The 17,834-nt window shown below is 45.6% G+C and overlaps 1 protein-coding gene across 2 annotated transcripts in view; it reads left to right on the top strand.

Annotated features, from left to right (window-relative positions):
• MYOCD (myocardin) overlaps positions 1-17,834 on the top strand; it is a gene marked incomplete at both ends in the record, with an annotated part of 118,490 nt that overhangs the window by 68,264 nt on the left and 32,392 nt on the right. For both annotated transcript variants that reach the window (XM_080713673.1, XM_080713672.1), the window contains 2 exons: positions 10,421-10,596; positions 16,171-16,296. In XM_080713673.1, the coding sequence (XP_080569799.1) occupies positions 10,421-10,596; positions 16,171-16,296 (302 nt within the window). The remainder of the gene's footprint in view (positions 1-10,420; positions 10,597-16,170; positions 16,297-17,834) is intronic.

Below are 17,834 nucleotides of genomic sequence, written 5' to 3'. Positions count from 1 at the left end.
TTTTTAGTTTGAAACAAGGTCTCACTATGTTGCTAAGACTTCCCTCGAACCTGCCATCCCAGGTTGCTAAGACTTCCCGTGAACCTGGAATCCTCCTGTCTCAGCCTCCAAAATACTGAGATTACAGGTGGGCACCACTGCACCCAGAAATAGCTGCTACATTGGCCATTCTCCCTTAGGAATCAGATTTTACCTCTCTCTTTCAGGAGTGTTAGGAGGAGTTCTGTCCCAAAATTAAAATAGCTCTCAAGGGGTACAACTGGCACATCAGCAAATGAGGTCCATTTCCCCCTTTGCAGCCCTCCCTGTGGGTCCCAGCAGAAAGGTAAACTAAGAATCCAGTCATCTCACCTTAATCTTAGAATTTTATTTGTGCAGAGGAAAGGACAACTGACTCATTCATCGAATAACTTCCAAGAGGCAGTCGCCAGCCCAGGGTCCCCAAGGGGCCAGGGCCGGAGCCAGCACTGTGGCATAGCCGGCGGATGATGTCAGAGCTTCCCAAAGCGGTACTTGTCATCGCAAGCCTGACGTGTCTGGAGGGACAATAGCCAGCGCTCTGCCCTTCAGCAGCCTCCACCGTGGGAGACTGGCGCGGGGTCGCAAAGCAGATAGGCACGCTGTTCTCCAGGCAGCGTGATAAAGTGACCTTTGTCTCTTTCTCTCTGCCTGAGCCTGGCTTGAACCAGGAAGACAGGCAGGAGGCAGGCCCCTTGCCAGCCATACTCCTCCTATTTGGGGGATGCCCCATCATTTATTTCCCAGAATGAAACTTCTTGGGGGGCAAACTGGGTTTGTGTTTGGTTTTTTTTTTTTTTTTTTTTTTTTTGGCTCTGGAGTTGTGCTGACCTTTGCAAAGCTGACCACAGAATAAACTGCCTCCCGGGTGGTCATCTGATGTTTGATCGTGTGAAACTGGAGACCAACAGATACTCCTAATCAAAACAAAACAAAAAACCACAATAATAGCAGCTAGAAAGTATGGAACACTCACAAGCCTGGCACTGTACTTAGTTATTATTATTTTTGTGTGTGTGTGGTACTGGGGATGGAACCCAGGGGCATTCTACAGCTGAGTGATACCTCCAGCCTTATTTATTTATTTATTTATTTATTTATTTATTTGGTGGTACTGGGGTTCCTAGAAGCCCACCTACCTCCAGGCTACACTCCCAGACCTATTTTATACGTTTTAAAATTTAGAAACAGGGTCTCTTAAGCCAGCGAGGCTGGCTTCAAACCTGCGTGATCCTCCTGGCTCTGCCTCCTAAGCGCGGGGATTACAAGCGTGCGCCACCACCCCCGGCTTTTTATTCTTTATTTTGAAGCAGGGTCTCTGAGTTGCAGAGGGCCTCACTAAGTAGCTGAGGCTGTCCGCGAACCACGATCCTCCTGTCTCACCCTCCCAAATGCTAGGATTATAAGGGTGCACCACCACACCCAGCTACTTGGTCATTTATATATGTGAGCTCATCCTCAAAAACCCAAGAGGTAGCTATCATGATGATGATGATGATGATGATGATGATGGTGGTGGTGGTGGTGGTGGTTCTCATTCTGTAGATGGGAAGACTGAGGCTCAGGAAGGTTAAAAAAGATGTAAACAGTCACACAGTCACAGTATCCCTAACATGGTAGGGAAAAAAAACCTAGTGTGTCTAATTCTAGAACCCAGGACCTAGTGGATCACATTTGAATACCCTGTACATCTCCTGTCAAAAGAAGCCACTGTATTTTGATCTGCATCTCCTGTCAAAAGAAGCCACTGTATTTTGATCTGGGAGGGGGGGGTGTTCTTCCACATGGTTCTTATGACCAACGGGAACTAAACTGAGTAGGTACCTGGGTGCGGGGGCCCCTGCCCTTTCTACTGTCTTCTGTCCTGGCAGGGGCAATCAGAATTGCTTGTAGCCCTGAAGGAGCGGTGATTGGCAGGGGCCCATGTGCTGGGACAGCCCTAAGTGGGTCCTCAGTCTGTCTTTCAGCATGTTCTGCCCTAGCACGTTGTGCCTTTTAGATGCTGGATGAGAGTCATGTGTGGGGCCTTAGTGTTTGCTTGTTAGTTGTAAACAACTACTTGGTATTATGGTTACACATTCTCCTGGCTTCCCCATGGCATTGACTTAAACAAGAAAAACTCTTTGTATATATTTATTTATTTATTTATTTATTTATTTATTTATTTATTTTTATATTGGGGATTGAATTTAGGGACATTCTACCTCCAAGCTACAGCTCCCTCAGCCTCTTTTATTTTTTATTTTGAAACAGGATCTCAATAAGTTGCTGAAGGTCTCACTAAGTTGCTGAGGCTGGCAGTGAACCTGAGATCATCCTGTCTCAGCCTCCTAGGTAAGGAAGCCTCACCAGCTAAGGAAGCCTCTTTATTTTTTTCTTTTAATTTTTTTTTTTTATTGGTGCGTTGTAGTCATGCTTCTTAATGAGGTACAAGATGGAAGAAGCTTTTATTTATTTATTTACTTATTTACTTATTTATTTATTTATTTGCAGTACTGGAGATGGAACCCAGGGGTATTCTACCTCTGAGCTACACTCCGACCCCTTTTATTTATTCTTTATTTTGAAACAGGGTCTCACTGAGTTGCGAAGGGCCTCGCTAAGTAGCTGAGGCTGTCCTTAAACCCTCTATCCTCCTTTCTCAGCCTCCCAAATGCTGAGATTACAAGCATGCACCACCATACCTGGTTTTAGAAACCTCCGTAAACAGATTTTTTTTGTTTGTTTGGTTGGTTTTGGTTTTGTACTGGGGATTGAACCCAGAGGCAGTCTACCTCTGAGCTATACACTGCAACCCTATTTTTTTTTTAAACAGTATGGAGAGCCTCTCCAAATTGCTGAGGCTGGTCACAAACTTGTGATCCTCCCAACTCAGCCTCCCAAGTACTGGGATTGCAGGCGTGCACCCTGGTACTCAGCTGCTTGCTGTCTCTGGATGAAGTAGACACCTTGTGGCTGTCTTTCCAGGGGTTGGATCCTAAAATAATTCTGTCTCCTGGCTGGGAGGATTTCTTTCTCACCCTGACCACTCCAGCTCTGCTAATCCACCCTAGGTGATTTCTATTCCAGGGTCCCTAACACTGTCCAAAGTCCCCTCTCCCTTCCTGTTGTCCTGGCCACAGCTCACCCTCATTGCAGGACAGCTTCACATGCTATCGGCTACTATCTGCTCTCTCTTCTGTCTGACCCCCTCCAACACACCCCGGGCAGCCTCCTCCCTGACAGATTCTCTGATTGCATTCCAGGAAGATACACGCATAACCTCTTCTTTCTGGCTTTCTGTAGCTTCTCTCCACCATAGCTTATCTGATGGCCCTTCCGCTTGTCTCTGCTCCCCTTAAAACGTAAATTTTAAGTGGAAATGAATGACAAGATTCAGGAACACTTCCTGGAGCCCTGGAGAAAATGGAACTGGAATTCATTCCAGGACTCTCCCCCTCCCTCCATGGCCCCTCATAGAAAAGGGTGAAGTGACAGGGGGCACGGCGAGGCATGCTTGTAATCCTAGGACGCTGGAGACTGAGACGGGAGGATCCCACGTTCAAGGCCAGCCTCAGCAACTTAGTGAGACCTCAGCAGCAACTTAGACCCTGTTTCAAAATAAAATAGGGCTACGGGTATAGCTCAGAGGTAGAATGTTCCTGGGTTTCATCCCAGCACTAAAAGAAAAAGAAAAGCCTGTCTTGTTTCTGCAGCTGCCGTCACCATTAGGTGACCTCCTGGGACAACGGGCTGTTTTTTTTTTTTATCACTTGCTTTCTCTCTACTTGAGAAGTGAGGCCCTTGGGGATTAGAGGAGAAGCCAAGCCTGAGCTTTCTCCCCCTCCCCTTCCCTTAACACTTCTACCACGCGTTAGAATACAGGACAACTTTTACTAGGGTTTACTCCCCCTAGCTGGTATGCATTTGGGGAAGGGATGCTCTGCACAGAGTTGGGTTCAGATCTTTAGGACGTGAAGCCACAGTGTAGAACCATTTCATTTGAACTACAGAGAGTGGGAAGGAGATGCAGGATTTCTGATATAAGTGGAGGGTCCATGTCTGGCAGAAGCCTGACTTCCCTGACTTGCCCAGGTATCAACAAGATCGGGATTCCCTGTGACTGCGAACAGCGCCGGCTCAGAACCTATGTCCAGCAGAACTCAAGGAAATGCCGTGGTCTCTGGGATGGACGCCATTTAGCATCTGCCCAGCCACCTGCTCCCCTGCCCACCTGGCTCCAGTGATGCACGAAATCCTTTTAACAGGGACAGAGCCTTTCCTTCTGCAAATAAATAAATGGGGACTTAAAACCCCGACGAAAGCCCAGTTTGTAAGGAGATTAGAGGATTGGGTTGGCAATGGGCATCTATTTGTAACCAGAGGGATCTTCCGTAGAAGATCATAGCACACGAGCTCGAGAAAGCAAAAACGGTGTAGCCATCCGTATTTCATGGAAAGAACACAGAGGCTGTTTGCAGAGCCTAGACTTTGCTGAGGGAAGAGGAGAAGCCTGCACTAATCCGGACTCTTCGAGGATTAGTTTAGGGCCCCAGTACAAAAGGGGAAAGCAAAAGGGACCCTCGATCTCAAAGGAAAACTTGGCATTTGTCAATAAATCAATAAAGCCCCTTCCCCCACTAGACTATAACTAGGTTTGTGGCCCAATTAGGAGAAAATGCTAACAAGTTATTTATTTCCATTTTAATTGAATAGAGGTCTTCCATTACTCTCTGCATTCTTTTATTTCAAAAAAGTGTGTGTGTGTGTGTGTGTGTGTGTGTGTGTGTGTGTTACTGGAGATTGAACCTAAGTGTGTTTTACCTCTGAGCCACACCCCCAGTCCTTTTGATTTATTTATTATTATTTTTATTTTAAAACAGGGTTTTTCTGGGTGTGGTTGCTCACACTTGGAATCCCAGCATTTAGGAGGCTAAGACAGGAGGATTGCAGTTCGAGGTCCTTTGCAACTCAGTGAGACCCTGTTTCAAAATAAAGATTAAAAAATAGGGCTGGGGATATAGCTCAGTGATAGAATGCCCTTGGGTTCCATCTCCAGTACTGCAAAAAATAAAATAAAATAAAATAAATAAATAAATAAATAAATAAATAAATAAATAAAATAGGATTTCACTAAGTTGCTGAGTCTTACTAAATAATTCAGGCTGACCTCAAACTTGTGATCCTCCTGTCTCAGCCTCCCAAGTACTGGGATTACATCTCAGCCTCCCAAGTACTGGGATTACAGGCATGTGCCACCACACCCAGTGTATTTCAAGTTTCTTATAGTTTAAAAAAATCCAAGGATAAATTGAAAAGTTCCCATCAGTACAATGAAATACTGACTGGCTATTTTTTTATTTTTTTTAATGGTTAGATGGATGGAGAATGGAACCCCGGGGCATTCTACCTCCAAGCGACACCCTCAGCCCTGTTTTTTATTCTTTATTTTTGAAACAGGGTCTCACTGAGTTGCAAAAGGGCCTCACTAAGTAGCTGAGGCTGGCTCTGCGAACCACGATTCTCCTATCTCAGCCTCCCAAATGCTGGGATTCGAAGCATGCACCACCACGCCCAACTAGCAATGATGGCTTTTATTTTTATTTTAGAGAAAAATATCTACATATGTTCTCACATAGAAAGATCTTCAGGAAACAGTAAAGCTTGGGAGAGAGAAGAGCAAGTTTAGAACAATGTTCTGTGGTTGGTCGTTTAGGTGTTATTTGGCGGTGATGGTGGGTTTTCTTTGGTGGGGTTTGTTCGCTTTTTTTTTTCAGTGCTAGGGATTGAACTCAGAACCTCCTCCATGCCCAGCAAGTGCTCTGCTGCTGAGCCGAAACTCCAGGGATGGTGAACTTTCACCCAATCCTATCTGAATGAAATATTTTTCCAACCCATGTGTATTGCTCTTGTGACGGGCCTCAAGTTACAGCTAGAGGAGATGATAAGTTCGTTAACATTAGCCACATTAGGCACCTGTGTATGATATGAGTTTTTTCCCCTATGAGCATGACTATTATAATCATAGCACCGCAATGATTGTTTCTTTGTTTTTGTTGTTTGTTTGTTTGTTTGTTTGTTTGCCTGACTGAGGATGGAGCCCCGGGGCATTCTACCTCCAAGCGACACCCACAACCTTATTTTTTTTTTTTTTTTGTGGGTCTGGGGATGGCACCCAGGGGCATTTGACCTCCGAGCTACGCCCCCTGCCCTACTTTTTATTCTTTATTTCGAAACAGGGTCTCACTAAGTTGCGGAAGGCCTCACTAAATAGCTGAGGCTGGACATGAACCATGATCCTCCAGTCTCAGCCTCCCAAATGCTGGGATTACAAGCGTGCGCCCCCACACACGGCTATCAGCCCTATTTTCTATTCTTTATTTTTGAAACAGGGTCTCACTGAGTTGCAAAAGGCCTCGCTAAGTAGCTGAGACTGGCTCTGTGAACCGCGATCCTCCTATCTCAGCCCCCCGAATGCTGAGATTAGGAGCGTGCGCCACCATGCCCAGCTAGCAATGATGGCTTTTATTTTTTTATATTTTTTTTAATTTGGAAACAGGGTCTAAGTTGCTGAGAGCCTCATTAAGTAGCTGAGGCTGGCTTCGAACCTGCACAATTCTCCTGTCTCAGCCTCCCAAGCAACGGAATTAGAAGCGTGAGCCGCCATGGCTGGCCAGGAATGGCTTTTTTATTCAACCTGTGAGGCAGAAACAAGAGTCTCAACCTCTCCCAGGTCACTGTACTGCCGCTGGAACAGGGGCTGTCCTTGCCTGGCCTCTTTCCTGATTTGACACTTGGATATTTGCACAAGGGGGCCTTGACAGATGCCAGCCACAGAGTCGATGACAGGCCCCAGGGTACATTTGTTTTATTACTTCCAGCTCCTGGTCGCCTGTCCCATGGCCGGCCGTAAGAGCCCCTTTCTCTTATCTACACCAAGCAAGAGTCAAAAGTTCTCGTGAGTGTGATTATAGACGGGCCAGGCTGGAAAACTTCCTGATAATACCTAAATTCCTTTGGAAGAGCGGGGCTTGGAAGCAGGTCAGGGGAGCTAAGAGGCGGCAGCACATGGTGTCCTGGGCAGCTAGATATAAACCACAGGAAGGTTGGCGACGCAAAATGAGAGGGACAATGCAAAGGTGCCATTACAGTTCCCTCCCCTCTGGGCTGATAATCTATCTCCCAAGACAGTTTATCTGTGACCCTAGAAAGGCCATGCAGAGACCTGAAACAGGACCTCTGCGCATGAGAGCCACTGAGGACTTGCAAAGAGACACAGAGGACATGGGGAATCAAAATAATAATAATGTGCCGGGTGTGGTGGCTTGTAACCCCAGTGCTTAGGTGCTCTGGGTTCCAGCCCCAGGAAGATCACACCGGTTCGAAGCCAGCCTCAGGTACTTAGTGAGGCTCTCAGCAGCTTAGTGAGACCATTTCTAAATAAAATATAAAATAAGTCTGGGAATGTAGCTCAGAGGTAGAATACCCCCGGATTCCATCCCCTATACCATACACACACACACACACACACACACACACACACACAATAATAATAATAATTATTATTATTATAATGATGATGATAATGAGAAATAAAAATCAAATGGAAGTCTGTTCTTTCTTTTTCTTTTGCTTTTCCTTTTTCTTTTTCCGTTTTAGTACTAAGGATTGAGAGCACAAGGGCATTCTACATCCAAGCTACACACTCAACCTGTTGTGTTTTTTTTTTTCTTTTTTTTTTATGGTACTGAGGATTGAACCTTGGAATTCTGTCTCCAAGCTCTATCTTCAGCCCTTTTTAATTTTTGTTGTTGTTGTTGTTGTTGTTGTTGTTGTTGTTGTTGTTGTTGTTGTTTTGAAACAGGGTCTTGCTAGGTTGCTCTGAGTCTCACTGAGTTGTTAGAACTGGTCTTGAACCTGTGATCCTCCTGTCTCAACCTCCCAAGAACTGGGGTAAAAGGCATACACCACCACACACACCTAGCCCTTTTTAAATTTTATTTTATTTTTCTTTTGAAACAGGGTTTCACTAGGTTGCTGAGAATCTTGCTATGTTTCTAAGGCTGGTCTCGAACCTGTGATCCTCTCGTCTCGGCCTCCCAAGTACTGGAATTACAGACATGTGTTTCTGAGGTTCATTTATGGCTTTTATAAAGAATTCTGCTTTGGTGGAAGGGGCTCTTTGGGACACTGCAGTGACATTAGCTGATTCTGACATTTGGGAATTTAAACTGAGTAGCTGGCCTCTCTTACCGTTCTTGTATTGGTACGTTATAATTACACATTACAGTGGGATTTATTGCTTCATACTTGTACATACACGTAGCATAATTTGGTTATTTTAATTCCCCAATTCCTCCCTTCCTCATTCTTCCCTTTGGGTCTAGCTTAATTCTTATTAGAAAAGTTTGCTAATCCCTGCATGCCTCGTGCCCGCTTTGTGTTTGAACATGACGTACTTGGAGTGTTGTCATGTCTGTGCGGGTCCTCATGGTGAAGCCTGGGGCACAGGGATGTCGGACATTTTGCTAGTTAGACCAAGATTTTCCATTCCTCATTGTTATGAATTAGATTTAGAATGTTCCCAAGAACTCACCTGGTAGGCAAGGCGGCCATGTTGGAGGTGGGGCTTAGTTTCTGGGGGTGTGGCCCATGATAGTGTGTCCCTCCTGGGTCCACCCACCTGCAGCCCCTTTTGCTCTCTGCTTCATGCTCGATGCCCCAGGAAGCGTGGCTACCTCTCCTCCTCGGAAGCTAGCCCCCACACACTGTGACCTCTGAAATCTCCAGGTCTGTGAGCCAACGACTCTTTCTTCGTCAAAGATTTGTTTCTCAGGTGTTTGGGTCACAGCAGTGAGAACGTTCATGGAAACACCCAGAGAAAATGTGCGGAGGAATACATAAAACCGAAAATAAGGTTTAGCTGGACACGGTGGTGTACACCTTTAATCCCAGTATTTGGAAGGCTAAGACAGGAGGATCGCAGGTTCACAGCCAGCCTCAGCTACTCAGTGAGGCTCTATGCAACTGAGACCCTTTATTCAAAAGAAAGAATAAAAAATAGAGTTGGGGGTGTAGCTCCAAGGTAGAATGTCCCAAAATTTAATAAAAAAAAATGATTGAAAAAATACATAAACCTGAATTTAAAGTTCTAGCCAGGTAGCATATGCCTTTCATCCCAGTATCTGGGAGACTGAGACAGGAAGATTGCTGGTTTGAGGCCAGCCTTGGCAACTTAGTGAGACCCTATTTAAAAATAAAAAGTGGGGCATGGTGGCACATGCTTGTAATCCCAGTACTTGGTTGGCTGAGACAGGAGGATCACTCCAGTTCAAAGCCAGCCTCAGCTACTTAGTGAGGCTCTCAGCAACTTAGTGGGACCCTATTTCCAAGTAAAAATGTAAAATAGGTCTGGTAGTATAGCCCAGAGGTACATGGCCCATGGGTTCTAAAAAATAAAAAATAAAGAGGGCTGAGGGAGTATCTTGAAGGTAAAATGCCTTTGGATTTAATTCCCAGTACCAAAAAGGGAGGAAAAAAAGAAAAGAAAAGAAAATTTTAACAATGCTGGAGGTGGTGGCTCACACCTATAATTCCATTACTTGAGAGGCTGAGATAGGAGGATCACAGATTTGAAGACGGCCTCAGCAACACAGCAAGATTCTCAGCAACCAACAAGACACTGTTTTGAAACAAAAAAGAAAAAGGGCTGGGGGTGTAGGTCTGAGAGAGAATGCCTCTGGGTTCAATCCCTAGCACCACAAAATAAATAAATAAATAAATTAATAATTTAACAAATGAAGATAAAGATCTAATACATCACACATTCTTCCTTCCAAGTAGGACATTTTGATGAAAATGAGTTCTATATAGAAAACTGAATAATTTAAAAATACATCCTCACTATTTTATAAAAACAATCATATCCCCCTCCCCATATAGAGAGATAGGTAGCCATTTTCTACCTAGCTTAATAAAAAGGCATCTGGATTCTCATACCTGCATTTTTCATATCCTAGCACATTACTTTTAAGTACATGAAGGAAATCTATGTTCACCCAATTACATAATTAAAAAGAGAAGGCATTTATTTACTTATTTATTTATTTATTTATTTATTTATTGTAGTACTGGGGATAGAACCCAGGGGCATTCTACCTCTGAGCTACACCCCCAGCCCTATTTTTTATTCTTTATTTTGAAACAGGGTCTCGCTGAGTTGCAGAGGGCCTCGCTAAGTAACTGAGGCTGTCTGAGAACCCGCGATCCTCCCGAATGCTGGGATTACAGGCTTGCACCACCACGCTTGTCCTCGGGGGACAGGGATGCCCGTTTCTGACAGGATTGACCCATAGAAGCCTTTACGAAGCAGCCCTTCTCTGCTGCGGAGATGCTCACCCGAATCTCGGTTTCCCACCCTCAGGTAACCAGGTGAGCTTCTCCAAATCGGCGGACGCGTTTGCCTTTGAAGAAGATAGCAGCAGCGATGGGCTTTCTCCAGATCAGACGCGAAGCGAGGACCCCCAGAGTTCAGCGGGATCCCCCTCAGATGCTAAAACCACAGAGGCCCCTTTGGCCGGCCCGCTTGGGACCAGCCAGGTAAGCAGTGCCTAAAAACACTGTATCTCAATTTTGTCTTTTTTTTTTTTTTTTTTTTTTTTTTACATAGTCTTAAAGGCAGGACTTCTACTTGGAGACCTGAGAGCTGTCTCTTGCTGATGTTATCTGAACGTTTTGTCTCACTCTGGTCAGCCCGGGCATCCTGTCTGTCATGGCAGAGAAGCAGAAAATACTGGAAGAGAATTCCTAGAACTATATTCTTTGACTTAGCTTTTGAGCATCTATTGGCAGAGTAGGTATCTTTTGTCTTCCATCTTTGTGAACAAGATAACGGAGACTCAGTGAGCTTAGGGTGAGGAACTTCCCAGCAGTCTCCTGGTCTGAAGCACCGAGCAGGTCTGATCTGAAGGTTTACCCTCTTTCTTTACACCAAAGGGTTGTTACAGGGTGTCCAGGGGATGGGGAGAAGGAAGTGTTGGCTGTCTATAAGGCATAGAAGTCCTAATTGGTTCTACCGTTAACCATTGTCTCATCACCAAGCCGCTACAAGATCAGCACCCACCCTCTTCCCAAGCACAGTCTTCTCCTCTTTCTGGACAAATCCACAAATCCTCAAGAGTAAAGAATGTATATCGAAGCTGGACAAGGTGAATCACGCGCTTAAGAGGCTGAGATAGGGGCATCGCAGGTTCAAGGCCAGCCTCAGCAACTAAGCAAGACCTTGTTTCAAAATTTAAAATATGAAGCCGAGTGTGGTGGCGCACCTTTGTAATCCCAGCATTTGGGAGGCTGAGACAGGGATCGTGGTTCACGGACAGCTTCAGCTACTTAATGAGGCCCTCTGCAACTCAGTGACACCCTATTTCAAAATAAAGAATAAAAAATCGGGCTGGGGGTGTAGCTTGGAGGTAGAATGCCCCCTGTGTTCTATTCCCAGTACCAAAAAAAATTAAAAATTAAAAATATTGCTGGGCATGGTGGTGCACACTTGTAATCCCCGCACTTGGGAGGCAGAGACAGGAGGATCGCACAGGTTCAAAGCCAGCCTCGCTGGCTTAAGAGACCCTATTTCCAAATATATATATATATATATATATATATATATATATATATATATATATATATGCCTGGGAGTGTAGCCCAGAGGAGAAGGGCTTCCAGGAACCCCAGTACCAAAAATAAATAAATAAATAAATAAATAAATAAATAAATAAAAATATTGCTGGGTGTGGTGGCGCACACTTGTAATCCCCGCGCTTGGGAGGCAGAGACAGGAGGATCACACAGGTTCGAAGCCAGCCGCACTGGCTTAAGAAACCCTGTTTCCAAATGAAAATATAAAAAATAGTGTCTGGGAGTGTAACCCGGAGGTAGAAGGGTTTCCAGGAACCCCAGTACCACCAAAAAAATTATATATATATATATATATACACATTAAAAAGTGAACTAGGGCCGGGTGTGGTGGCGCATGCTTGTAATCCCCACGCTTGGAGGTGGAGACGGGAGGATCGCACAGGTTCCAAGCCAGCCTTGCTGGCTTAAGACACCCTGTTTTCAAATATAAATATAAAATAGGTCTGGGAGTGTAGCCCGGAGGTAGAAGGGTTTCCAGGAACCCCAGTACCACACACACACACACACACACACACACACACACACACACAAAATGAACTAGGGCTTGGGGTGTAGTTCAGAGGTAGAATGACCTTGGGGTTCATTTCCCAGTACCATAAAACCAACCAAACCAAACCAAGAATGTATATGGAAAACACTAGTAAGGAACATTTATGAAGAACAAGGATGGATATAGACAATAGCCACTGTTGGGCTGTTCATTCTGGGCCAGGGGCCATGCTGGACACTTTACAAAACATTGCCTCCTCTGAGATCCCAATTCCCTCCAGGTGGGTGGCATAGATGGGGATTCTTTTTTTTTTTTTTTTTTTTTTTAATGGTACTGGGGTTCCTGGAAACCCTTCAACTCTGGGCTAACATTCCCACGGGCTACACTCCCAGACCTATTTTTTAACTTTATGTGGAAACAGGGTCTCTTAGGCCAGCGAGGCTGGCTCCGAACCTGCCCGATCCTCCTGTCTCCGCCTCCCAAGGGCGGGGATTACAAGCGTGCGCCACCACGCCCCGCATGAAACACATCTATTTGGAAGCAACTTGGCAAGGCGAATTTTACTTTTTGCAAAAAAAGGATCCCGCCATCACTAAAGTTGGGTAGGCAAGAACGATGTGGTCTGGGTACTTTATTTTCAGCCCAGGGCTCCTGTGCTGCGCTCCTATTGGTGGGAGCCTGGACTCGCAATCTTTACGCCATTGGCTACAAAGGATGCTGGGGAAAAGGTTGGCACTTGCAATTTCCAGGAAGCCTGTCTTTACAGAAAATACAAGCACACACGAGGTGGTAGTATGGTAGAATGGTGGTTCTACAAAGTGGGGCCTAAATAAGGTATTTCTTTGATAGAAAAGATATAATGAGCCGGGCGTGGTAGCGCACGCTTGTAATCCCTGCGCTTGGGAGGCGGAGACAGGAGGATCGCGCAGGTTCGAAGCCAGCTTCTCTGGCTTAAGAGACCCTGTTTCCAAATAAAAAAGATAAAAATAGGTCTGAGAATGTAGCCCGGAAGTAGAAGGGTTTCCAGGAACCCCAGTACTACCAAAAAAAAAAGAAAAGAAAGAAAGAGAAAAAAGAAAAGATCTAATTATATTCTTACACTAGTATGATGGTGTGTGTAAAGCCTCTTAAAGGGGACATGTGGGGTTTCACGCATCCTCATGAAGAAGATACACTAACACGAACATGATATGGAGAATGTTTTCAGCCCCAGCTCTACCTGGTACCCCCCGCCAGACCACCCCTTCCTTTTTAGAAGAGTTCCCTCCTTCTCCTGACCTTAAAGGGATTATTCCATGGTCTGAAATTAAATACACAGCCAGGTGTGGTGGCGCACGCTTGTAATCCCCGCACTTGGGAGAATCACACAGGTCCGAAGCCAGCCTCAGCTACTTAGCAACTTAGTGAGACCCTGTTTCCAAATAAAGTATAAAATAGGTCTGGGAGTATAGCCCGGAAGTAGAAAAGCCCCTGGGTTCCACCCCCAGTACCACACACACACACACACACACACACACACACACACACACAAATACAGTTTCTGCCTTTCTGAGCCATCATGCTCGGGACCAGACATGTTTCAGATTTAGGTTTTTTGTTTTGTTTTTTTTTGTTTTGTTCTTACATTGGGGAATATTGCATCTACAAAATGAGAGAGCTAGAGGATGAGAGCCAAGTCTAAACACAAAATTCATTTATATCTCATACACACCTTAGCCATGGAACCTGAAGGTAACTGTATATAGTATTTTTTTTTTTTTTTTTTTTTTGCTGGTCTGGGGATGGAACCCAGGGGCATTTGACCTCCGAGCTACACCCCTTGCCCTATTTTTTATTCTTTATTTTGAAACTGGGTCTCACTGAGTTGCAGAGGACCTCACTAAGTAGCTGAGGCTGTCCGCGAACCAATCCTCCGGCCTCAGCCTCCCGAATGCTGGTATTACAAGTGTGCGCCACCACGCCTGGCTTGTATATCGTATTTTTAATGACTTTTGTACATGAAACAAAAGCTCCGTGCTATGGAGTTTTTCCACGTGGGTCATCACATTGGGCCTCAAAAATTTTCAGCTTTTGGAATTTGGTATGAGGGATTGCTCACCTTGGATTTGAAACCTTATCTTTTCTCCTCCTACTGAAAAGTCCCAAGGAGATTATCAGTGCCAGTCGTAATAATTCTTATCCAGGGCTCTGCTGCCCAAAGCCGCTAGTCCCAGGTCACTTCCATTCCCATCCTCACCCCATCAGAGAAAACTTGAAGCTGCCAGAAAAAGATGTGGAAGTGGAAGGGGAGAGGCATAAAAGCAGAGCTGAAATGTTCATTGTGCAGGGGTTTACCATCAAAGCGTTTTCCCTTTCCCTGCATGCCGCAGCTGGCTCCGGCAGCCAGACCCCTTTGGGAACATCAAACGGTGCGTCAGGCCATTTGCACCTATTATTCTGACAGTAAATGTCTCGGCTTCTGATTTAAGAATGGTTCGAGAAGAAGACAGGGTTGTTGTTTTTTTCTTTCTCTCTGCTTAGCACGAGGTGGGGAGGGCTTGGGGGGTTGGGAGAAGGGAGCAAGCCCTGAGCAGTGCAGGAAAAGGGCCTTTTATGCCATTTCACCGGCAGCCGTGGCTGACAGATGGGGCAGGGGGTCCCGGGGCCGCTGGCAGGTGCCGGGGCTCAGAGAAGAGCCCAGAAGCTCGGTTCCGACCCCCAGGGGAGAGCTTGGGCAGCCCCTGCTCCTCAGTGTCAGACTCACAGCGTAGGAATGTGGGAGAGGAAGAGATGATAATTATTCCTTTTTTGGAGTCGTCAGCAGACAGAAATATGCTTCTCGTAAAGGTTTGCACGGGCCCGTACCCACACACACACAGATTACACACGTGCCCATGTGTGTTTGCACAGAGACACACATGCATATGCACACATACACATATATGCACAGATACATATACATGCACAGACACACACACATATATATACACATATACACACACACACACATATATATATACATCAGTATATCCTGGCCTGGGTATACACACATGCATATACTCATGCATACACATACACACAAATGTACACTCTCATTTATGTATTTACTGCTATACACATATATCCCCATATGTGTATGCATGTGTGCAGATATGCACACAAAAATATATACGCACACACATGTGCAATACACACATACGCATATACACATGAATATACTCATGCATACACATACAAATTACACTCTCAGACTAGTACTCATATATATATGTGTATATTTTTTACACATACAAATAGTCATATATATATGACAAGAAGTGTATACATATACACCCACACACATATATATTCATACCTATACACAGAGGCATGTATGCACGTATATATGCACAGACCTATATACCTCACATGGACATACACATATACAAATACACATGCATATACTCGTGCACACACAGACACACACAAGGCACACGCCTCCATACTCATACACATATTTACATATACATACATATGCTCACACATGTAGTCATACTCACACATACGCAAACATGCATGTGCTTATGCACACACATACACACGCACTTTCCCTCTAACCACTCATATTATTTTCCTTTTCCTTTGCTTGCTGTTCCCCCTTGACCCCCCAAAATTCCCACAGGACTCTCCTCTCTTCCTTTGTCAATCTCATTATTAAGTCCGACAGGTGGATCTTGTCACAGACAGGTGGAGCCCTCCTGCAGCGTGACCAGATGTCCCATCTGCCTAGACCAAGCCCATCCTGTCCCCTTCTGGAGTCATTATTTAAAATGCTCCTCTGCATTTTAAATATGGATGACAAATTCGGCATCATCCTCCTGGAGGGAGCAGCCTGTTTTGTTTTGTTTTTGCTTTTGTTTTGTTTTTTTTGGAAAAGAAGCAGGTCAGCAGTCACAGCGCCAGTGCAGAGGGCTCTGCGGCAAGGCGGCTTCTATTCCCGCACCCTAAACATGCTGAAATCTCAATTTCAGGATCTTGCTTCTGGCTCAGAAAATGACAAGAGCGACTCCACCTCGCAGCCCAGCAACCAGGCAGACCCGGGGAAGCAGAGCCTCGTTCCCCTCGGCACCCCCAGCCCCATGCACGCCGCTGTCAAGGTACGGACAGGCCAGCCCCCGGGCCTCTGCCTGGGCCCCTGCTCCCAGAGCCAGTGTGAGGACAGCTTCCTAAATCCAGTCTGATGATGTGGGGAGAATTAATGGATTCAAACATAGGTCCAGTCCACTACAAACACAGCGGAATTGAGAAATGGCCCTAAGGTCCTATTACCCATGCACCATGAATGGGCTCCTGTGCAGGGGAGAAGCTCGCATGGTTGCATCTCTTTGGGCCCATGACTTATATTTCTGACTTTAAAGAGTTCATGAAGGCCCGGCGTGGTGGTGCACGCTTGTAATCCCAGCATTCGGGAGGCTGAGACGGGAGGATCGCGGTTCGCGGACAGCCTCAGCTACTTAGTGAGGCCCTTTGCAACTCATTGAGACCTTGTTTCAAAATAAAGAATAAAAAATAGGGCTAGGGGTGTCGTTTGGAGGTAAAATGTCCCTGGGTTCCATTCCCAGTAACACATAAAAAAAAAGAGAGAGAGAGAGAGAGAGTTCATGAGCTCTCCCTAAAGATAGACAGTATTAGATTGTAATGCATACCAGATTTGCAAGTGCCACCAAAGGAGTATGGGAAAGTTGAATTTTCTACAAAGAAAGCAGCCCTGCAGGCTTTGCATAGTGTAAAGGTGTCTCAGCCAGCCAGGCGCAGTGGTGCATGCCTATAATCCCAGTACTGAGGAAGCTGGGTACCCGAAGGATCGCAGGTTCAAGGCCAGCGCTCGGTAACTTAGTGAGACCCTGTTACAAACAAAAATAAAAAGGGCTAGGGGCACCAGGCATGGTGGCTCACGCTTGTAATCCCCGCGCTTGGGAGGCGGAGACGGGAGGATCACTCAGGTTCGAAGCCAGCTTCTCTGGCTTAAGGGACCCTGTTTCCAAAAATAAAATAGGTCTTGGAGTGTAACCCGGAGGTAGAAGGGCTTCCAGGAACCCCAGTACCACCACCAAAACAAAACAAAACAAAAAGGGCTAGGGGTGTAGCTCAGCAGTAGAACACTCCTGGGTTCAATTCCCAGTAACACACACACACGCACACAGCTTGAATCATTCATTCAAGCCCATCTCCCTAAGGACATAGACCTAAGGAAGGAGACATTCCATTCCCAGTAGACAGATAGCTGGAATCATTACAATCTCTGTCTTAGTTTTCATATCATTACAGTTAATAGTTCTCAGAGTACTCAGAGTACTCTCTCTCCTCCCCTGCCTAGCAGTCATCGGATCCCTTGCATAATTTTTTAGACTTTCATTAGCACGTTGCAATTATGCACCGCAATGAAATTCAAAGCAACACAGACTCCCCGGCACACAGCCCCGGTGCGTCTCCCCCTGGGTCTCGCCCCGCTCCTGTTCCTGTTAGCGAGCTCGTTGTGATGCCTTCGCGTACCAACATGGCGTTATTTGAACCGTTTCCTCCCTCAATTCTCTCTTTCTCTTTTTTGACTGTGTTTCCCTCTTTCTCTAGCTCCCACCCAGGAGAAAACATATGACTCTTGACCTCCGAGTCATTGTGACTAGCTGATGTCACT

This window comes from Muscardinus avellanarius (genome assembly GCF_963383645.1).
Source record: "Muscardinus avellanarius genome assembly, chromosome: 16".
Lineage (NCBI taxonomy): Eukaryota > Metazoa > Chordata > Mammalia > Rodentia > Gliridae > Muscardinus > Muscardinus avellanarius.
The sequence above is the reverse complement of the archived record's forward strand: the minus strand, read 5'-3'. Positions and strand labels throughout refer to the sequence as shown.